Below are 23121 nucleotides of genomic sequence, written 5' to 3' on the forward strand. Positions count from 1 at the left end.
TTATACCCTCTTATATGCGACCTGTTTTCTATTGATTTAGTATTCCTCAGTGCCTGAGGAACGTTATGTAACACACTCTATATAGACTTACAGAATACTATACACATACTAAAATACTAAACTATTTTATAGTCAAAGTCATTTGAAAGCACTCTGAAACAAATGGGGGCATGCATGGAATTCCAAATCTACTCTAATTAAGGGCTAAAATGAAATTAGATCAGAACTAAAAGCCTCTGAAGAAGTACCTGGGTTGATATAAGATCATGTTGTACTATACAAATGGTTGACAGTCCTGCAAAATTAAAACCAGTGCTTACAGACTGCAAACAGTACAGATAAAGAACTCAGAAATGGCAGCTAGGTTTCCCTGCCATGCCAATGGGTGATTAGTTGACACTGACAGTCAGGATTACAAGACAGTTCAGCTGTTCCCTTGACCTTTTGAAATATACAGGAGATTTGAAGATGTTTACTAATTACTGTTGTTTTCAGCAACTGCAACAAAATTTTGAAAATATTTTAAGTAATTGTTCAGGCATGCTCAGCTGGTTTGCTTTTTTACTGACATAGTTCATGTGGTAGAGTGGAATGTAAGATTAAAACCACTGAAAAGTATTAAAATGAATGAAATTTAGCTAATTTTATTTTAAAAAGGCTTCACATTTTCTACAATCTATTTTGCATTATGGAAAGGACTTATAGAGATAATGGCTTTTCAATGTACCAGAAGCATTACTTGATAATACTTTTTAAATATAAAGTGCACACACATAGGTTATGGAATCAGTTTTTCATCTTAATGATGGATTCATAACTGGGAGAGCTGGCAAAAGACTTACAGTTGTTTATTGCTATGTACTGATATGATTTTAAGAGATTTGTAGAATAACATTAATGTTGGCCTTACAAACTAGATTTTTATGCTGCCTCCATTTATGTTTTTTTACTGCAATCTATATTATCACATGTAAAATGCTTTTTAAAAAAAAGACTAAGATCTAAAACTGCCACAAAGAATAGAGAATTAACTTTGTTCAGCTGACTCATCTCTGACATTTCTGATTCTTTCACTCATTAGTCAAATATATTAAGTGCATATTAATGAAATCCAGGGAGACAGGGAGACACATGCAACAATTTCCTATGGAAATCTTTGTGTCCTAGGATCTTGAATTGGCCCTGCAAGAGTCTCAATATGTAAAAGTCTGTCAAAGGACTTAAAAAATTAGCGTGCTTCATTAGCCATGTAAGTAGCCCTACCAAATTAAAATGCTAAGGAAAATGTATGATGAAATCCTAGATGTGGACTGCATGGGTAAAGACAAGGTACAAGTTGATAAATGCTGCATTAAAACATTTAGTTTATATTCAATTATACTCGTTGCATCTCACTAGGAAGTAAATGAACTGAATTCCTCAGAGGATGGCTCAAGATTTTCATGTGATTATTTATCTGAGGTTACTTTTAATTAAGTTTAATTAAATTTGGTTAAAGTTCCTCAATAATTAGTGCTCTTACTTTTTTAAACTTTTTTGAAATAACTGCTTATCCCCTAGGATCATTTAAGCAAAGGGGGCACCTGGGTATTTCTTGTTTAAATGAAATCTTGAGCCATGCATAGATTTGCTAGTGCTCACTTCTAGTGTTAAGGTAATGCAAATTATCAATATTAATAAAGATACAAAGAATAAAACCAGTATGTTTACATTTGGCAGAAACTGACTGAACTCTACCACAGAATTTCATAATGCTGGGTACCATTTCCAACACCAGATGAGATGATAGTGCTCCTGCAGAGCTAATCCTGCTATTCATTTTATATCCAATGTTTGCTTCCTGCCCGAATGACACCTGTGTGTTTCTCCCGTGCCAATATGCATCTGCAAGAATCTATTTCAAGGTTTCCCCAGCAGGTATTTGGTATATTTATACAATTTAAGAATAAGCTGATTTCATCAGAAAAATGTAAGATTTCTAGAATCCCCAGAGAAAAGCAGATCAATCTACTAAGACATTACTTCTTGGAAAGAGAATATAAGAAGTTTATGATGTGGGCAATAACTCTTGAAAAGAAAAATATTTCTGTGAGAGTAGGAAGAAAATTGTTAAGAATTGAATACTGAACAAATGAGAGACTCCAAATATCAGCTACCTGAAAATCCTAAAATGAGTGTAGTTACGTCACAACTATTGGTAAAGAAACAGAAGAAAGAAAATCATCAATTAAAAATGGTGAAAGAGAGAAGAATTGTATCAAATCTAAGGTTAAGCTGTCCCATCATGCATAGCCACACAGGAAAGGTCTTTTTCCTTTCTGTCCCACCTTGCCTGAATTGCAGAGACTGCCTAGCTCTCCCTGTAAGTCCCAGCATTCATCTTTGTGGGGAAATTGGAATGCGATGCACTGCTTTCCTTCCAAACACAAAGGAAACACATATCTCTTGCATGCCAGTAAATTGAAGAAATTAACCTCCAAGAGTTGTCCACAGGGCAATACAGCTGTGAGCCATTACTTCTCATGATGGTGCCAAGGTTTTTAGGGTGGTTTTGTTTGGTGTCTGCCCCCCTCCCCCCCCTTATTCTTAACATGCATCTTGCTAGACTGTGTGATGGTGACTGGTACCTGCTGATTCAGCACAGCGGGCTGAGATTTCTAGTGGCACCCCCCAATGGAGAGAAAATTTCTCTATATGCAGAGAAATGTGTACAAGAGCAGAAGACAAACTCTGCACATGAATCTGAAGATAATAATAAACTGGTATAGGAGCTTGGCTGATTTGCAAATATAGGCAATGGATGGGTACGAGGAATTACCTTTGGGTAAAATAAAAAAAAAAAAAAAAAACAACTTATGGAAAACGTTAAAAGCTGGATGGGAAACTTAAGCTGTTTATACATGGAAATACAGAACAATTAATGAAATTCTTAACATGACGTTAGAGCTGTATTAGAAAGGTGGTATTTCTTATTTTCCCCTGGATGCAGGTGAATGCTTGAATGTCTGCTGTATGTTATTAGGGTAAAATTCCCTTTAGTAGGCTAGATGTCAGGTGAAAACCAATAAAACCAAAAACTGATATAAGGAAAGCTGAGAACTGGAATGATGAAAAGATACTGCCCATAATAACAAAATTTTGAAATGTTTTGAAGGAGCAATGTCTTAATTACATGTTACTGCAATATTTTTTTTTTAATCCAAGAGATTCCATAATACCTATAATAAGTGCTGGGGAATTGGGACAGATGACATATCTTTATAACATGACATTGTCTTTGAGTCTAGCTGAAACCCAGCAGACAGCCTATTGCAGCTGTTCTGTTCCAGCAGAATTTGCATCAAGGGTAGGGAACTTGCAAGGAGGAGGATTGGACTGACCCAAGTAAATGGAAATATTTTTTTTTTTAAAAAGTACACCAGTACAGAAAACAAACTGTACAGAAATTCATGCTAGCTGGTACTAAATTCAGCACTTCCACTCCTAACTAGGAAAGATAAGTTTGTCACCAGCTGCTTTATATTCTTTATATACGTGTGTGTATCTATATATATATTCTTTTTAATAGCTATATGAAAGTTTAATTTTTTTCCACTTCCTTCCACAGGTACCTGCACTAATGGCTGGTCCAAATCTTTCCCACTGTGACTTATTTCTACAGATTTGCTCAATCTGATGAAATGTCAACAGACATATTTTCAGTCATAACTTCATAGGCAGTAACATGAGAGAAGATGAGAACAGTACAGCATTTCAGATCCCAAGCAATAGATCCAGACAAGGTGGGGAGTAGACTGTTTGTCTGGGTTCCCTGCCCCTCTGACTGATTTTTATAGAGGTTTTTGTCTAAACATCACACAACCGCCTTTGCTTCTGTAGCAAAGACCTTTATAGCTATCTGGCGAATCCAGCACTGATGAGCATGTTGGCTCTCGCATTTCCATGTCTGGCTGTGACCTGCTGTCCATTCAATCCATACACATCTACTTGTTCAGGTTCACATATGAGCGTAAGATTTGCTAGATAGACACAGAACAGTTGTACCATGAGCACAAGTGAGTTCTATGTCAACAGACAGGCTTAGCACAGAAAGAAGATAAGCAACCATCCTCATGGGAGCTGTGGATCAGCTCTATCTTCTCTCCAACTATACGGATACCCTTTCAGATTTAAATATCCAACTTACGTCCCCATTGACCAAGTAATGCGGCACATTATAGGAATGATAAGGAAACAATTGAGTGGTGAACCCCAGGAAATAGCCTCTTGTAAGGAAACTAAGTCATGAGAGGTCAGCAGGCACCCCAGCCACAGCACCAAGCAGCAGCGTATCAATGCCACCAACAGCTTAATGCAAGTGGCTTGGGAGGACCAAATTTCAGGGGACCATTCCCTGTTTCTGTATTTTTTCCTGTTCATTAACTTGTTGCATGAGTAAGAGGAAGGCTAATCCAGCCAAACCTCTGCTGAGCAGTATTAAGCAATGTAACTGATCATTTAACTTTGTCTTCAATATACAGCTTTGCCTTGGGAATTTTACCAAGAGGCTGCCTCAACCAAAAAGACTTTTCCTTTTTCCCCCCACTACACTGCAGAGATCTGTACACTTGAAAACAAACATCATGCCTGCGGCTTCACACTGAACACTGGGATGTTAAAACATCTTACCTCAGGCTACTTTTTTCCCCCTTTGTAATCCACATAAGGAAATCGAATTCAAGGAAGAAAAAGTTAAAAGGTTTGTTACATTCATGTAAACAGTAAATGATTGTCAGGTGTTGATGTTAGTGTTTTTTGCAACCGGGTAATAAGAGACACGTGATATAAGGCCTGAAAGATAGTACCAAGGGAGAGGATTCAAGCAGACTCAGAAATTCCTAGTGAGGGTGTTAGCAGAAGACTGAAAATTTTTAAGCAGTTCAACAATGGTATAGATGGGGATGCACCAAAGCTGGGCAACGCTGCTGATTTCCTCTGAATTGCAGGGCAGACTGTATGAAGATGGCTTCAGAAAGACACAGAAGAATTACAAATTGCAATTAAGTCATTCCTGCAAGAAGAACTAACTGTTTCAGCAGAGATCTAAGGGGAAAAAGTTTAAAAACAAACAAACAAACAAACAAACCAGAACAAAACAATATGTGGGAGATTACTTCAGAGGTACAGCCAAAATGATGCAAAGATCTAGGAGTGACAGAGAAGCACTGCTACTTCTCACTCCCTTGGTGGGTTTCTCACTTGAGTCTAAGCTCTCTTTTCCAAAGGTTGTTTCATTTCCACAAGCAATGTGATGATTTGAGACCACAGTCCAGGTACTTGATCTCATGAAGCAACTTTTTCTATTCATATACTGTCTTTAAAAACTGGACACAATACCTTATGAACTGTATACAAAAATGATGTCACCATGCAGTGATACAGAAAGACAAATATTTCAAATACGGTCCCAAGACTCTTTCTCATCTATGTAACAACAACAACAACAAAAAATTAAGCCAGCATCCCACATATTCATTAAAAACTCTTTACATATCATAGGCTCAGTATTCTCTTTGTTCAGGGAACAGAGTCTGTAATCTATTAACCCAGGACACAGAAGGATTTCTTTCTGAGGAATGAAGTATTTTTAACTTGCCTAAGTCTCATCCCTATGCGATCATCACTGTAGCAGAGACTACATCTGCACTGGCAATTTTCTCTCAAAATACATTTGCTAAAATGCAGCAGCAGTTTTGCACTTTTTTGAAAGAGTGGAAAAATTATTCTGTGTGGATCAGTAATGAAAGCAGTAATTGCCACAGGGCTGACAATAATTTATGCAGAAGTTCTCAATTGCTCCTAATGGCCTGTCAGATGGTAAAAAGGAAAGCAAAGCAGATCATAAAAACAACTCTAGCATAGCTTCTGAGAACAAAATTCTTGAAACTTTCACTCTTGCTAAGAAATATGAAAATACAGAAACTGAAGTGGCTTCTGGAGAAGCAATAAAAGCAAACTACACTATAATCTAGTAATTCGTGTAGATCAGATTTTGTGATTGCAGCAGAAAATGAAATCATGTTTTCCAAGATTCACCCACATCTTAAATGAAGAATTGCAGTAGAACAAAAACTTCGTGTACTATCAGCAGTAGATTACTACTTCTTCCAGTTAAGACTGGTTGAGAAAGGTCGCTACTGATACTTCAAAACTGCAGAAATGTCAACTGTTTCCAATAGTGTAAACTGAATGCAACTCAGAAGATAATAATCTACTTACTTTTCTCAATACCAAACTGTGTTACAGATGTTTGGAAATGCAATTATGCTACAGTCAAAGGACTTAAACTTGGCAATGTATCAACATTCATAGCTTAAAATGGGAAATAACAGCCATTCTAGGAATACACATAGAAAATGAACTTCTGAGCTTGTAACTGCCTAATACAGCAAAACGCACTAACATATACATACATTAGACTATACCCTTAGACAAGGTTCCTGAAGCAATTACTGAACTCTAATTTTGGATGTGTGGATTTTATCATGCACTCCTCCTTCAAAAGCATCAGGAGAAACAATATTTTACACTTAAACTGCAGAAACCTGTTAAATGCTAATTCTGATACAGCTTCAAAAACTGAAGTAGGTTTCAAGTGTCCAAAGAGGTGTCTTCATTCTAAAAAAATAAAGATGACTTTAACTTCTTATATTAACTAATAAGGTCATTGGTATATAAAAGTTTAGTATATGTGAAAGGCACATATAAATATATCAAATATAAAGGCAGCGTATACGTACGCTTGATTAAAAAAATACGCAAGGTGGTATTTCCCCGACACCATGTCTTAAAGTCTCTTATGTTTGTGTTATCCCTTATTCCTACAAAGAAAGACTGTCCATTCTAGACACAGCTTTTCAAAGTCACAGCTTTTCAAGTTAGTCCTAAGCAATAAGCAAATGAAATATTGCAAGACAGTACTGTGTCAATCAAAAAGAAAACAATTGGCCAGTTTTAAACATTCTGCAAAATTTTACTTCCATTATCCCTTTCTTATTTGAGCTTTGATGTAAAGTTAGTATTTTTTTAAAAAATGCTGAATATCAAAATGTCCGGCATGAGAGAAATCCAGTTTTTCCCTCAGCTGTTACTCTCACTCCCCATTGCTGCAAGGTACATGGCTCAGGGAAGAGGCATTGCCACAAAGCCTGGCAGAGCCCCGACATACCAAATGTCTGGGTTTACTGTGCAATGCGAGTCAGCACAGCACGACCACTCGTTACGACTGGGTAAAATCCACAAGGCTCCACTCCCAATAAAGACTGAAGAGGCTAAATCAAATCACAGCCTTGCTTTCCACTGGCTTTTTCATACGCTCTTCCACCCCACTTTGGTGGCTGCTAATGAACTTGCACTACACAACTGTCATCTCTTATTTAGCTTTCTTTGTGTATTTGACAATAATAGAAAATAAAAGACAGCCAGCTCTCACTGTAGACTCCAGCCTGTCCAAACCCTTCTCTGATACTTCTGAAGACATATCACATTTTATGGCTTCAGCTACAACTCCCCGGCCAGACTTCTCATTCAAGTTGCTCCTGAACATAGACCAAGGCCTTTCTGAGCAAAGGGAAAAAAAGCATTTGGCTAATGCTAATGTTTCTGCTGTTAACAAAGTTATTTCTGTGGAAACATCCCCTTTCACCTCGCTTTAAATCCCAGGCCTCTCTGTAGTTCTGTCTCCAACAGAAAGGCTCATGCCCTGTTCACGGTCCTGTCCTACTCACAGATCTCAAAGTCATCAAAAAGCCGTAAGATGATTACAGGCACCTTTAGCCATGACCAAAGAATCAGCACAATTACCCTACGCTACGTAAGGCCAATTCACAGTACAAACTCCACTGTGATAAGAAACACTATGTACACCCTGAACCAGCGTTGGAATTGGCTGTTCTCAATCATCTCCCCTTGCCATCCCACTTACCAACAGTGTCTCACACCTGTCTGCTCATAAAGGTTCCATCTTTTTTTTTTTTTTCTTTAAGTCTTTTACATTGCAACAGTACTGAATTTATGTTTACAATTGTTTTTAGGCTCTGGAAGGTCCTTCTGAACGGTAATAAGTTGATGAGTTCAGATGATGAGTTCAGCAGTGATGACTGGGCAAACCAGTGTGGGAAGGAGAACAGTCTTGTTGATTCATTTTCAAAATGAAAATGCATTTCAATTTGAAAAACAAAAAATAAAAATAGAATTCAGGAGAGGAGGCTATCTATATGCTATAAACCAACCGTGTATCAAAAAGTAGTGTCCTCTTACACAAGGGACTTTTTGCTGAGCTGTAGACAAACTTGAATGTCACCACCTTTATACTTCACATTGCCATTGATCAGGAAAAGCAAATACCAACAACTTTTAGGGACAGATAAAAACAAACAAACAAACAAAATGGTAAGAAAGCATCACCTAGAAAGAGAAATTCTTTCTAAAACTTTCAGCAAAGCTGAGGATTAGCTAGTCAGCCCATAGACCAAGCTTCAGCGGTTGTGAGCAAGCACCGCAGCCGCTCCACACTGCTACCATGAAGAGATCTAGGAGAGATCTGAGGACTGGGGAGTGGCACTGCCTCTCACCTGCTCCCCACAAAGGCATCATCCAGGGGGCTGGACAGCACAACTACTAAGTTCGTCCAGAAACTGTCTGAGAAACTTTTGAAATAGGCTGTGGAGGAGTTGGGCAAGTTCAAGAGCAGACAGTTAGCAAGAAATGCCAGCTCCCCTTCCTAATATTAGGCTCTATTTTCAGAAGAAAATATATTCAAGAAAAAACATAAAACTTGCAAATAAATATAAATTTCAATGAATAATTTTCATTCTGTAAAGAGTCAGAAAAGGAAAATACAGGTTTTTATGCTTCCCAAAGGAGCATTTGTCATTTATCCCAGTCATGGGGTAGGGATTCCCTATTACATCCCACAGACAATATTGCCCCCTCACCTCAAGAAAATGAGATCAGGAATAACGCAGACTGCTGTGAGGACGTTACATAATATATCATTTTTTTCCCATATTCTCTTTTACAACAGCAATGCATAGATGGACCAATCTAAAGCAATTTATAATGAATATGAGATTTAGACAGATAAGCAGACATTTCACATGACAGAAAGCATGTGAGTTGCTGCTCTTTCAAAGAACTACGGCCTCCTCAGAGAGGCCTATGTTGGGTCTGAATCTGATTCATCTTCAATTCAAGAAATAGTTTAAATTGTTCACTAAATGGCTTAAGTGTATGCAAAACAGCATATTTGTTTCTTCATAAAAAGTTCATTTGCATTTCAGTCAACATTAGTCTACATATAATTTTATTTTATTATTGGTTACCAAAGGTTAAGCAAAACCATCAAACCAACTTCAAGTATGACTACACCCCACTTCACCAATGGCAAAATCAAGCTTAATATAAACATTGAAAAACTGACATGACTCTTTAAAAAAGGACATCTACCAATAAACTATAGGTATCCTTTGCAGCAGTTTAGAATATACTAATTTTAAATTGAAGATAATCTCCCATGTTTATACAGCTGCTCAAAGAACGAACTCAAAAATTATGTAAAGGACCTTTACAATGTGTTCAAAAAGTTGGATTAAAAGATATTCACTAACTTGATTTATTCTCCCTGTGTAAAACATGGCAAAACCTTCCAGGAAAACAATTCTAAAAACATAGGGAAAATAGTGATCATTGAATAAAATACTGCACTGTGGTGGGAAAACACAAACACTTTTTCCCAGGCTGTTCTGCTGAGCTTTTCAGATTATCTCAGAATCTCAGATGTGTCATACCTTACCATAGGAAAAGAAACATTTTAAATGCAGTATCAAAATAATAAGAAGAAAATTCTAAAAAAAAATCTTCTGATAACATAACTCCCCTCTTCCTAAAACCTGTAGCAATCCTATTTTCAAAATTCCTTTCCCCCAAAATAAATTAAAAAAAAGAGGATAGTCTGCAGTTTTATGCCTAAGAAAAGTTTGCAGAACTAAATCCTAATTTTGTAAAGCATCGTTCATAGTTTACAATGTCCCCAAGGTATTCTACTACGTCCAGTTATATGAAGTAATGAAATAAGTAATGTTTTCTTCAGTTAAAAAGAAAAATTACTCCTGTATCTTTTCATGCCTAAATCAGACACCTGCTGAATCAATAGTCATGTATTCAAAGTTCAGTGAGAAAGCAATGAAAGATTCCTGATTATATATATATAAAGGATTAAAGAATCATAAATATGCTACAAGAGCTATGCATAGCTACGTGCTTATTCTGCTTGTGAATGGAAAAGGAAGGAGGAAGGGTCTTCAAGGAAAGTAGCCAAAGGAAACTGAAGCAAACGTAAAAAGCATTTCAAGGCTATATTTAGAGGAAGACATTCTTCATACATTTGCCAAGCTATTCACGTCACTTCACACAGCATGTTTTATCCAGCTTTATAAGGCAGGGGGGGCAGGAATCTGGATCAGTTGCCAGAAATGGAAATCTTGCATTTATGTAGAGGAATGAATATTTTAAGCATGTTAATTCAAAAGCACTTTCCAAAGGGGGAAAAAAAAAAAAAAGAAAAGAGGGGACAGGGTGTTAAAGCTTTCTACAGATATCACAGAAGGTTTCTGCAGTATATAGTTTATAAGTAACATGACTTAGCATCTAATATTCCCTTTAAAACCAGGCTCACTAGCCTTAGCTATATCACTAAAAATTTCACAAAGTTCAAGTCCATGTTTATGTGTATAGGATCCATTATTTCTATAAGCAATTACATATTTCTCCTCTATAATGTGGTAAACAACAAGAAAAGATGAATAAACAAACACCAAACACAAGCTCAAAGGTGAAAACAGAAACAAAAATACTCCAATTTTATAAGAATATTATGATTTTTCTTTAAGTTGTTTAGCACATGTAACGAGGTTCAGCTATTTGTATAAAGAAATGTCAAACATACAGAAAATATGTCAGTACCAGATGTAATGGCAATAGGAACAAACCACATGGAAATTTTCTGTTAGTGACCTTCTGGAGGGTGGAGATGGAATTAATTTGAGATATAGGACTTGTTTTACTTAAATTTACACATATTATTTCTATACAAAGTTTTTACCTTCATTCCCTTCTCCAGGTGGCTGATAAAACGAAAGCCCCAAAGATATGATGGCTGCAATTTCCAAGATTATAAGAGTCACATCCTGCAACGCTTCCCAGACTAGCTGTAAGAATGTTTTTGGCTTCTTTGGAGGTATAAAATTTTTTCCAAAAATAAGCTTTCTTTTTTCTAGGTCTGCAGCAGTGCCAGCTAATCCTGTAAATAAAATAAAATAAAATAAATTAAAATTGCAGTAAAATAGAAAATGCCCCCTTATATCTGCATTTCTATAAATTATTTCTCCAAGAACAACTACAAGCTGTACCACCTATGGCATATTAAGAAATAGGTACATTTTCCACTTACATTTTGCTTTTGGAAGATGATTTGTCCTTATGTTCTGAACAGAATCCTTATGGACTCTCTTTAGTACTAATTCCTGCCAGTTTTAATCATAAAAAAGTCTTTGAATTAGCAGGTTTACTTTAATAAGACATATGTATATAGATACATACATACATGTATGCAATGACTTCTGAAAATAGACCATAAAGCACAAATAAATTACATTTGAGATGAAGTTGGAATAGCTGTTGGCAGTTTTTGGTAATATTGGTAGAAGCAGCATACGTGTCTTTGTCATGACCTCAGGTTGATGATCTCCAAGGATAAATCAATAAAGCATGTAATATTCTACTTCAGAGCAACCTCTCTTGCTGCATAGGTACTGCCACACAATCACTGGAATGAACTGCATCAAATTTTTGTTAACTGGGAAAAGACAGCCAAAGTGACAGGATATATATATGCAAAGAAAGTAAAAAGGAAACAATATGGTTCCTTAAATCGATAATAAAAATGCATGTATTTGGCATGATACTTCAACTTAAGAACATTTCAATTTAAGGATACAGTGTAAGAATGTGGGGTTGCACTGAACAACCACACTTAGGTGGTTTTTTTCCTATTTTTTAATTACATTAATGTATGCATGTCCAGCGCCTTTTCACAAAGGAAAAAAAAAAAAAAAAGACAAGACTTGCAAGTGTTAGGGTAGAATAACTGCCCATACACCACTCTCAGCAGCATAAAGAACTGCAATAAAATAAGCGGTTACATATATCTGTCAAATAATATTTGACATCAGTTGGAACATCTACAAAACTGTAGGTTTTGAATGTGATCAGCAACATAAAGTTATTCATGCTTATTCACACTAACATGACACAATGAAAATACTTAAACTGAGAGTTGACCTCGGAGAGCTACAAAAGTGCCTGCAAAAGAGCAAGAGGTAATGATCGATCCCACGCTTTAGGTATTCCTCTCCTCACGCAGTTTAGGGTAAGCCTTTGCCTCCCCCAAAGCATATCAGCACCTATAGGATACTTCAGGAATGGAAAGCCCTATTAATAGCATCTTCAAGATGCCAAGCAAAGGAAATCATGATCCTAATGTGCTAATGGTACTCGGTGTTATGTCTCATTCATTCAGGACTGGCGCAACTGTGCAGTGTGCATGTGCCAGGAAGTCACCTCTCGGGTGAAAGCACCAGGCCCAAGTGTAATTTCCTCAAGACCAAAGCAATGCTTTTCTGAGCGTATCAATCCTGCCACAGTACAGGCAAAGACACTGACTCATCTTTCACTTAAGGTATATAATTACAGCTGTTGGGTAGCTTCTGGCTCTTGGTTAACTCATCAAACTTTCATTTCACCTTCAGCTTCTAAGAAACTCTATCCTTCTCTCCCAGATAAAGGCATGCTGTAGTTATGATTACCTCACTTCATTTAATTTTCAGTACCTAGTACTTAGTGACACTGTAACAGACAAGTTCCAGCTATTATGATGTTTGTCTGTGTTATTCTTCGTGATTCAAACAATAACATGTCAAACGTCTCAGCTCCTCCGTGAGCTCCCAGTCAGCTTCCAATGTGGGGGAAACGCTTTCCGCTATGAAATATGAATTGCAAGGTATGATCCATTTGGGTAGCTGCCCTTTTGTGAACCAATGCAGATCACAGAATTTATGACAATGCATGTGAGAGATCAGGGGAGTCACTAACCACTGATGGGGTCCGACACAGGGACAATCCTTTAGCAGAGACCAAACAAATGCAGTTTGATTAGCTTTCAGCGGGCTGCAAAGCCCTTCAATACAAGGAAGGATTTTCACTCCAAATGGCATGCACAATTTGCACTAGTCCACCAAAACACAACCTACTCCAAATACAGCAGTGACTTCATACATAAAGAGGAAAGTACATTGACAGCATGGATAATGTAGGGATTTGGGACAGAAATGTTCATATAATGCATCTACAAGCAGCAATACAAAACTCTGAAACAGAAAAAAACTCAAAAGCACATTGGAAAGTGGAAGGAAAAAATGTCTGAAAAATGTCTATTTTCCAATACAGAACATATGTGCACAGTGGTGGGCCAGCTCCAACAGGTAAGCAGCTGACTGGGTACTCAACAGCATGAAAGGGATGGCTGAAATAGTACAGGAAAACAGCCACAGTATTTCTCAAAAATCCCAATTCTATTTACCTAGACATGATGAATTCACAACTTCGAAATTATGCTATATACTTTACTGTCAGGAAGCCATAAAAAGCATGCATATCCTGTTCTATGTTACTGATCATAATGCACATATAAATACATGCACCTACCGAGAAGCCTCCGAAGCAAAGAGACATAGTGGAACTCAAAGAGTTGCTTTTTCTCTAACATAGAAGTTGTTCATTTCGACACTCTAAGGTTGAGGACTAGACTGAGTGTCCTGGTTTCTGCTGGGATAGAGTTAATTTTCTTCCTAGTAGCAGGCACAGTGCTGTGTTTTGGATTTAGCATGAGAAGAATGTTGATAGCACACTGATGTTTTAGTTGTTGCTAAGTACTGCTTATGCTAGTCAAGGACTTTTCAGCTTCCCATGCTCTGCCAGGTGCACAAGAAGCTGGGAAGGGTCACAGCCAGAATAGTTGATCCAAACTGACCAAAGGGCTATTCCATACCATATGACATCATGCTCAGTATATAAACTGGGGGAGGTTGGCTGGGGGGCAGTGATCGCTGCTCAGGGACTGTCTAGGTATGGGTCAGTGGGTGGTGAGCAATTGCATTGTGCATCACTTGCTTTGTATATTGTTATTATTATTATCATTATTATATTGTTATTATTATCGTTACTATTTTACTTTATTTGAATTATTAAACTGTTCTTATCTCAACCCAGGAGTGTTTCTCACTCTTACTCCTCCGATTCTCTCCCCCATCCCACCGGGGCAGGAGGAGTGAGCGAGCGGCTGCGTGGTGCTTAGTTGCTGGCTGGGGCTAAACCATGACACCGAGTTTAAAGCATCTGTGGTCACCATTATCTTCCCAACTATAGTCTAAGTAACCTACACTGGAATTTAGACAAATTTTATTTAATTGTGCTCTTTCATTTTTTGTAATAAATATTATCTTCCTTAAGACCCATAAATAGACAAGGGTAAATTGCGTGTGTGATTTTATTCTTTTCTATAACCAAGTCAGTCTCACCTAAAAATAAGAGCATATTCATCTTTAATTATCAAACGTATTTTCTTCTAAATCATTTAGAAATGCTGGAAAATGAAATTCAATGTTCAGTTCAAATGAAAAAATTTACCTTCTCCTGAATCTGGCCATCACTCAAAAAAACCCTGTTCAGCAATATTTTTTTTTTCTCCCACTGAATGCCAGAAAGTAACAAACTCCTATATTTACAGAGAGAGAAAGGAAAGGATGGAATGAAGAAATCTACAGACCAATAGGTGAAATCACATAATAGTCCCAAGCATTACTGTAGAGATAAAGTCAGAAAGGGACAATAAAATACATCGAGAAGCCAAAGTTATACAAAGGGATAGGGAAATGCTTATACAAAGCTAAGGGAAATGTGATTGAGAAGCTGAGGCAACGCAAGATGTTTGTTTTGCAAAAACTTCAATTAGTTCTCAATACTATTGCCAGCAGAAGGTATAATGGGGGCACTCCTTATCTTTTTCAAATAATCTGCTTTATTCAGAGGCATTACTTTAAATAGTCCTAAAGGTGTTTTCGCCAAGCCTAACTTAGCTGCTTGAAGTGGATTAGAGGTCACTCACACTTTCTGTCCCACTGGCAGATCTGCGGGATGCTGCTTCCCAGCTAGTGCATGCTGACAAGCAGTACAGATGGTAAAAACGTCAATTAGCACAGCAAGATCTGGAAGTGGACGTCTGTCCTCACCAGTACTTTTAACCAGGAGATGGCTTTCCTGCTGCTAGATTTTTTTTTTTTTCCATATTCCACATACTGACTTCACTACTATTCCTGAATATTTTATTTCTCGTTTGTCCCTTAATTTAAGTATTGAGTCCTATGAGTGACAATAATGAAAGAACATTGCAAACAAAAGTAATTTGAAGTATTATTTCTATATGAAGATATAAAGCATCTAAGGAAGTGAAGAAGAACCAGTGTGGACTAAAAAAAAATGAATGGAGATACCAGTTCAATATTACTTCAGACTTCATATGTTACTGGCAAAAGAAGCCTTCTGTGTTATACTCTGTATGCCAATAAGCCACAGACTGGCTGGTTTTGTGTGCATGTGTCCACACAAGCATGAATTTTTTTTTAAGTACTTTTCTATGTTGAAGCTGCACAACACTTCTTTGCTTGACCCAAGTGTTTTAGAATGATTATGCAGATTTGGGTTAAATTTATATACAAATAGTATGCACAGATTTAGGAAATATTGCAAAAATTTATTATTGATGCTTCCAGCACTTGAATAATTTCTCAAGGTTTCAGTTTCCAAAAATTTTCCTGAATATTTGTTTGAAATTTGTGGGAGAACGAAAGTGACTGCATAGGAAACATTTTGTACAATGTTGCGCAGTATATTAAATGCATTTCTGATTTCATCTGGCATGCTTTTATACAGAAATTGGTTTAATTGTTGCTTTTTTGGAGGGAGAAAAAGATTAAAAAACTGGAGAACTGCCACTTAGTGAATTTTCTCTGTTCCTTATCTACATCTGTCAGTTAATACATGCTGAATATGAAAACATCATTTCAATTAATGCTTCCTGGAAAATTGTATTTCTCTGACAGTCATCTCCACTGCCACCAAATGGAGCATGACAAACAGAGAACTATTTTGATGCTGCAAAAATAGCAAAAGCACATCACTACTAAAGCAACAATTTAAAAAAACCATTAAAACCATTATAAAAACTTTTAAGAGAATGTTTAAGCACATCTGCTTAAATTGTTAGATGAAGAATGTTGCACTAATTGTGCAAATAAACCATTCATTACTTAATAACTTTCTTCTGTACATTTTCTGATGCATCCAGAAAAGTAGATAAAAATTTCAAATAGCAAAAACTGTAAGCAATGTAATTTAAAAATCACAGCATATGTAACTTCAAAAGCAAATAAAATTGTTCAGCAAGGGAAGTAAAGGCTTCACAGTGATGCTGAACTGCTGTTGAAATTAAGGCATAGTGGTAAACCAACAGTTTTGATTAGTGAACTCTAATGACAATTAGATATGACACGCATAAATTCTTCCTGTGAGAACACAAACCTGTATTTTATCTCATGAGCTCCTATCACCCTAGTCTCAAACTCTGTTCTCAAATGACGAACATTTCTAGCATCACATTACCTAGGTCTTCACAGAAACCAGAAAGTAAAACACCACAAAGTATCACCTTGGCAATTATTTCATTTTCTTTGCCTTGTTTTACCAATTCCATTTATTTCACATTTAACTATGAAACAATCCCTGCCATTACTACTGCTACATAATGCTTTAGCATAACTTGCCCAGACCCACCAACTTCCATAGCTCTCACACAGATTCTCAGAACTTCGTAACATGAATTAGAAATATTAGCCCAGTTACTGCTGTTGTAATATAGAAAATTCATACCCACAATCTCATTCAGCATTTTTAGTGGGATTTTATTCTTTGGCTTTGGAAGCAAATTTCTGTGCACTATTTTGCTTTTCTCTCTTGAAAAAGCTAGAAATGACAGCAGGCCTTTTTTTCTTCCACTTCAATCTAAGAAGTATTACCTATCTAGCGAGTGAAAGAGCTGAAAAAGTAAAATTTTCAATTCAAATGAATAGCTAGTAACTAACAGATTCAGTTGCCGAGATCTGCCTTAGGAAACTGTCCCCACCTAAGAAATTGGAGAAGGCAAGGAGACATGCACAGTAAACTGTGATTACTGTTAGGGTTTTGATCAAATGCTAAGGAAGGTCTATTCTGTCCATTATGTATAATGATGTCATCAAGCACACTATCATGTAATCCAACACCAGTCTTCATTAGGTCATGAAGTCTTCATGACACTTGTTTAAAGGGTATCTAAGTAAAACAAACACCTCCTTCAGTACCAGGTATGCCACATAAATATACGTTGCAATAAACTACCTGTTTTACTGACACAAGATGAATTTTTTTTTTTTTTAAACTAAAACACACACCAAACATTCACACCTAGAACGTATGCCTCTGTGGCCTCCCAGTTTTATCATGCATGCTGCTTGAAAAACTTCTGGATGCATTACATTAAAATTCTGTTTAGGCCATATTAAAATAAAACCAATTAAGAGAATCCAGTCTGTCAGTAGGAGAATATTTAATGAGAGCATTTACTAGTTTCAGCAAGCTGGATTTGAATTTCACTAGAGAATGAACCTCAACAAATAATAATTTCCTTCTAATCTCAGAACAACAAAGCTGTCTGTAAAGTGTAATGAATCTCATTACATGTTTTCATTAATATCACTTGCTTACATTTGTTTACATAAATTTTAAGAAATTTGTCCAAAAATTAAAAGCCTTTGGAATTACAAATCATCTAGCACATGTCCTGTAAGCTTTACGTTGTTGGTGCTACTATTTCTACGAGTCCATTTGGCAGTGCTGCCAACGGACCTTTGCAGGATTTAGAACCTCCTTGAGTCAAATGCTTTGCAGCCACATCTAAATAACCAACACACAGAAAAGAGGGGCACAGAAGTGGTAGAACCAGGAAATTAATTAACTCCCCCTCCATTTCCTCATTAATCATCCTTCTTCCTCACATCTAACAGCAACAACTGGCCAAGTCATGGTGTCCTGCCCTCTTGAGTTCTGCTGTGGCTTTAGCTGCCACCCCACGGTACAGGGACCACCCTTCAGTGTCTGAAAAACAGCAAGCTTTCTACAAAAACCCTTACATAAACCTTCCCTGTTATAGGTTGCAATCAAAACTATCACTCTGAAGTCACACAAAGTACATAAATACATCTCTAAATCCATGACTTTTTTAAAAATAAAGTAACTGAGGAGCTTAACATTCTTTCTCATAGACTGATGCATCTAATGTAAATGTTAGGAACAGCTTGCATTTCTACAACAAGTTTCTCTCATTCTCTTTCTAGCTATAGAAATGCATCAGCAACTTTATCTCCATTTTATAAGGCAGCAAAAGGCTGAAGTTCTTGCCCCAGACAGTTTGGTGGCAGTTCAGGGGAGTAAATTCACACCTCCTGGGATTCCTGATTTACACTCAGCTGCAAGATATCATGCAGGATTTATTACTGTCAAGAAGCACTGAATGCTTCACGACATGTTCGCTTAATTTCCCCATCTAGCCATTTTGGGTTTATTTCTTCTATCTTCTTCTAATTTCTTTTTAAAGTAAAATTGATCTGAAAACAAGCTATTAACCAGGAAACAAATACTTTACATAAGACGACTAATAACAGCAGAACCAGAAATGGTTCGCAACAGTGATTGTAAGCATAGCCCAGAAAAAAGCCACTCATCTGAAAGACATGCTACAATTTCATAATAATCTAAGACTGGACTTGGACTATGTGCAGTGCATAATCATGAGCTAACATCAAGGCAACAGACAAGACATCAAATATTAAAGGCAAGATATGCATCGTAACAGATGACTAATATTTTTCTTGCCTAAACAGACAATAAAATCTTTCTGCAAAGACTGATAACAAAGCATTCAATGAGAGTTGAAGGTCCAGTATGAAGAAAGAAGAATTGGGATTTCTTTTTTATAGATGTACTGCTGTCAGTGGGAGTACAGCTCTTGAGAGGGAAGATAATCATCCCACCAGAAATTATTTCTTGAGATCTTACTCCACTCAATAATCATTACACTATTTTCAGATGTCTCATCTTGCATACCACAGGCTCCTGGAGATGTTTTCCTTTTGTTCTATCTTGATGTAGTATCAAGTACAATAAAGTCATTACAGATTCAGGGCAGCATTACTAATAAATACTAATAATCTAGTACGTATATCCATCATCCAACTCCCACCCATTACCAACCAGATAATAAAGAAGTCATTAAAAATTCCTTGTTACATTATATATAAACAACAGTGCAGCAACAGTGCAGATCTTCACCTAGCATTAAGAGACAGTTAACCTCAAAGTTATGGAAGGTTTTTACTGCAGCTAAGCCAACCAACCCCAAGCCAGTGGGATACCCCACAGATGCTAGGTACTTTGGGTTTGTTCGGCATCACATATCCTCAGCAGTTGACTGGTACTGGGGCTTTCTGGAAGAGGCAAAGAGGGAACAGAGGAATGTAATGGTTCTTTCCTCCCTCCCCACTTTCTCCAGAAAAATATAGGCATGTAATTGAAAAGGCAGTCAAAGCCTTGAGACAGTTTCTTCAACCATCTTTTCTGGTTATTTAAACAAAGCTAGGATTTCACTCCCACAGAAGGTAAGATTATGATGTAGAGTAGACTGTACAAATGCCCTCTGCACAGGATTATGTATTACCCACAAAGCTCCGATTTCCTATTGAAACATAGATGTATAAGATCTGACCATTTCAGTGAAGTTGATGGACAGTATGAGGGAAATAGTAGCAAAACCATGCTGTTACAGTGCTGAGTTATAATATCATTGTTCCAGATAATGTGAAAGCTTTTTCTTGCCCTTAATATTTAAATCAAATCAACCAACCCTGACTACAGCTTAAGACACATGCTGGCTATTCTGTAGAATCAGGCTTGAAAAGCACTAACATACGAATCGGGTAATGGCAAAGAAGAGCAACTACGTAACTTTAATTGAGGAGATCCAAGGTCTTAATCAATGAAAAGAACAAGGGATAAATGAGCACATAATAAAGTCAAAGTGGAAAGCCTTCCTTCATTAGCACACCTTCCTAACCACTTACCATCACACTCACTGGACCCTACAAAGAAATTCATCACTTCATATGTATTGCTAATGGCAACCACAGAGGATGGGGAGGGAAAAAAGACGCTGAAATCAATCTGTGATTCTTTGTTCCCAAACCACGGTTTGAGTAGTGCTGCTGACAAGCAAACCACTCTGGTTGCTACAGAGGCAGCTTCTGTCTGTCTGTGTGGATGCAGCACAGCCTGGGGAAACACAAGTCCCCCAGCAGAAACACTGCCATAGGGTCCATAGGGAGGCTCTGATTATATGGCTCAAATAAATGCCTGCATGAAGGCACCTCCTGCCGGCTGGGAGCTCCATGTGTGCAGGCGCTCCACTAAGTCCTGGAGAAAGTGCAGCCAAACAGATAGCCACCACTGATCCACCAGCAGGACCAGAGTTAGCCATGGGCAAGCAGTACAGCAGGGAATAACATGAAGGCTATGCTTGGGATCCTCTCCTGGCACAAGAGAGAGAAAAGAAGGGTGGAGCCACATGTCCACCTGTGCACAGGCCTATACTTACCATCAATAGCAAGTGAGTGTGACCGGTGACACTGAGCGTGGGGACTCCTGCTGCTGAGTAACACCACAACAAAGAAATTCACAATTACAAAAATAGCTGTTAGACTGTCTACTGTTTATAATGATAAAATGCCTTCAACTTTTTTCCCATTTCTTATCACAGTACAACTTCATGTCACTTGAAGTTTTGCAAGTAAAACACTATGTTCAAAGGATATACATGTCAATGAAATGTCCCAGAAACTAAGGCCATCTGACTAAAATTCAATACAGCTGAATATATACTAAGGAGAGCCTCAGCTGGCTTCTCCGCACTATAATGTACTTTTAGGCTGACACGGCCTAGACTTGCTAAAGACTTCTCATGATTTTCTGTTTGATTCCACAGAGCATGTCCACTCAGGATGACAGTCACAGTAATCTGAGAAAGCAAATGCCCAAGGAATAAAGCATGTGCAACTGGGAAAGCATGGGCTGAGAGAAGAAGACATTACGCAGGTGAAGACACATTAGAGAGACTTCTAAGTCAGTACAGCATGAGGCTTTTATGCAGGATCCTGAAAGTGCCATGCATCTCTCTTTTTATATGAAGGATCTTTACTATTATTATTTGTCACTGCAATCAGTTCTTTAGTATAAGCAGTTCCAAGGGTCTATAGCTCATATTTATTTGATGGGGCCTATTGAAAAGGTTAAAAGTAACACAGCATAGCAACATATGTTCTCATAACAACAACAGCATGGAAAAGAGGCTTTTTTCCTAGATGAGGCCAGGAATTTGTAGGTTAAGGTAGCTAATTCCTTATTTAAATGTTTCAATCTTTTATATTAAAATAAATAACAAAAGAAGAAATCTTATGTTCTGAAAAGAGACACATTTTTGTGATGTCTATAAGAGAGTCAAAATGAAAATACCAAAACCCACTTTGTCGAATCTGCTTCCATAGCATGATTCTTTCCCACCCTCACTTAAGAAAAAACAACAAATAAACGATAGCAATGAGCTGCATTTTTTCTGAGATGTTACCTCCAAATGCTGCTGCTTGGCAACTCTTCTTAATTTCATTGCTATCTTTGTCAGTGTCATCTGCTTTTCCTGTGAGTAATGTCAGCTTGTCAACTACACAGCAACTGTACTCACTTCAAGCGATGCCTTTGCCAAGAGGCACAGCATTTGCTATAGTGTATCTTATGCTGCTGTTTATTCAGGAGCGTATTCAAGGTATCTAAAAAAATAAGTGAGAATGCTGAAGAAAACAAAGTGCTATGATCATTATGCCATCAGAGGCAACATTAAATGTCACTATCGCTCCTGCAAGTGACAATGATGTCACCTAAAACCACAGTGCTCAGCTTGTGAGGAGACAGTAAGATAATAAGATGCTTTTTGAGCACCCAATGGACTACATCCCACTGCTCGGGAGCATTCAAATAATTAAACCTTTGAAACCCCTAACACAGTACACACGCTGCTGTGCTCACTTTTACCTGCGTAACACTGTTGCACTCAGCGTTAGCCATTTGCTCCATCCTCTTCACAAACAAGCAGGACCCATCCTTTAGATCATTACCTGCCTTTCCTGTGGACTTAAATACCACAAAGACTTGGAGGAAAAATAAACGTGAAAGAAGCTGTAAAATTTCATCCAAAGGTGCCAACATGAGTATTATTACAGTGAATATCTCATAGCTGAACATAGATATACAGTCAAAGTTCAGATTCACTGGGCACTGATCATTTAGCTAGTCAAACAAGCTCCTCGTTGCCCCATTTTCCAGATTAGTGGAGAAAAGATGGCGAAGAAAATCTCAAGAATTTCCAGTCTTCTGGTAATTAGTTAATTCAGTCCACAAAAACTACCTAGGTGTAAAAGAGCAGCAGAGTAGAGCAGTAGCAGTGTCTAGTGGGAATGATGGCACTATTGGAACAGATGTAAAGTTATTCCTCCAAAGAGTTCTCAGCCTTATACAGAGCACAATAAAAATGGGGTAATAGCAACAGATGCCTTTTTTAATACTATGAAAAGTGACATTTTCTTGATCCTGTTTTACTTTGAACGATTAGAAAATATAAACTGCAACCAAAGCAATCCCAAGATGTACTGTAGAATATAGCATTATTTTATTCTTATACCCACATGCAACAGAACTCTGTCAGGAGCACAACACCCACAGACCTCTCCTATTTTAGCACACTAAAAAGCCCCAAAGAATAGACTCTCTCTAATA

General features: G+C 37.4%; 1 protein-coding gene across 15 annotated transcripts in view; it reads right to left on the minus strand.

Annotated features, from left to right (window-relative positions):
• Positions 1–23121, minus strand: part of ATP2B2 (ATPase plasma membrane Ca2+ transporting 2) — a 189987-nt gene that overhangs the window by 121170 nt on the left and 45696 nt on the right. For 13 of the 15 annotated variants that reach the window (XM_075714579.1, XM_075714577.1, XM_075714576.1 and 10 more), the window contains exon 2: positions 11141–11338. The exons of the other annotated variants lie outside the window; for them this stretch is intronic. In XM_075714579.1, coding sequence (XP_075570694.1) covers positions 11141–11338 — 198 coding nt within the window. The remainder of the gene's footprint in view (positions 1–11140; positions 11339–23121) is intronic. 15 annotated transcript variants of the gene reach the window in all.

Source organism: Pelecanus crispus, chromosome 7 (assembly GCF_030463565.1).
Source record: "Pelecanus crispus isolate bPelCri1 chromosome 7, bPelCri1.pri, whole genome shotgun sequence".
Classification (NCBI taxonomy): Eukaryota; Metazoa; Chordata; class Aves; order Pelecaniformes; family Pelecanidae; genus Pelecanus; species Pelecanus crispus.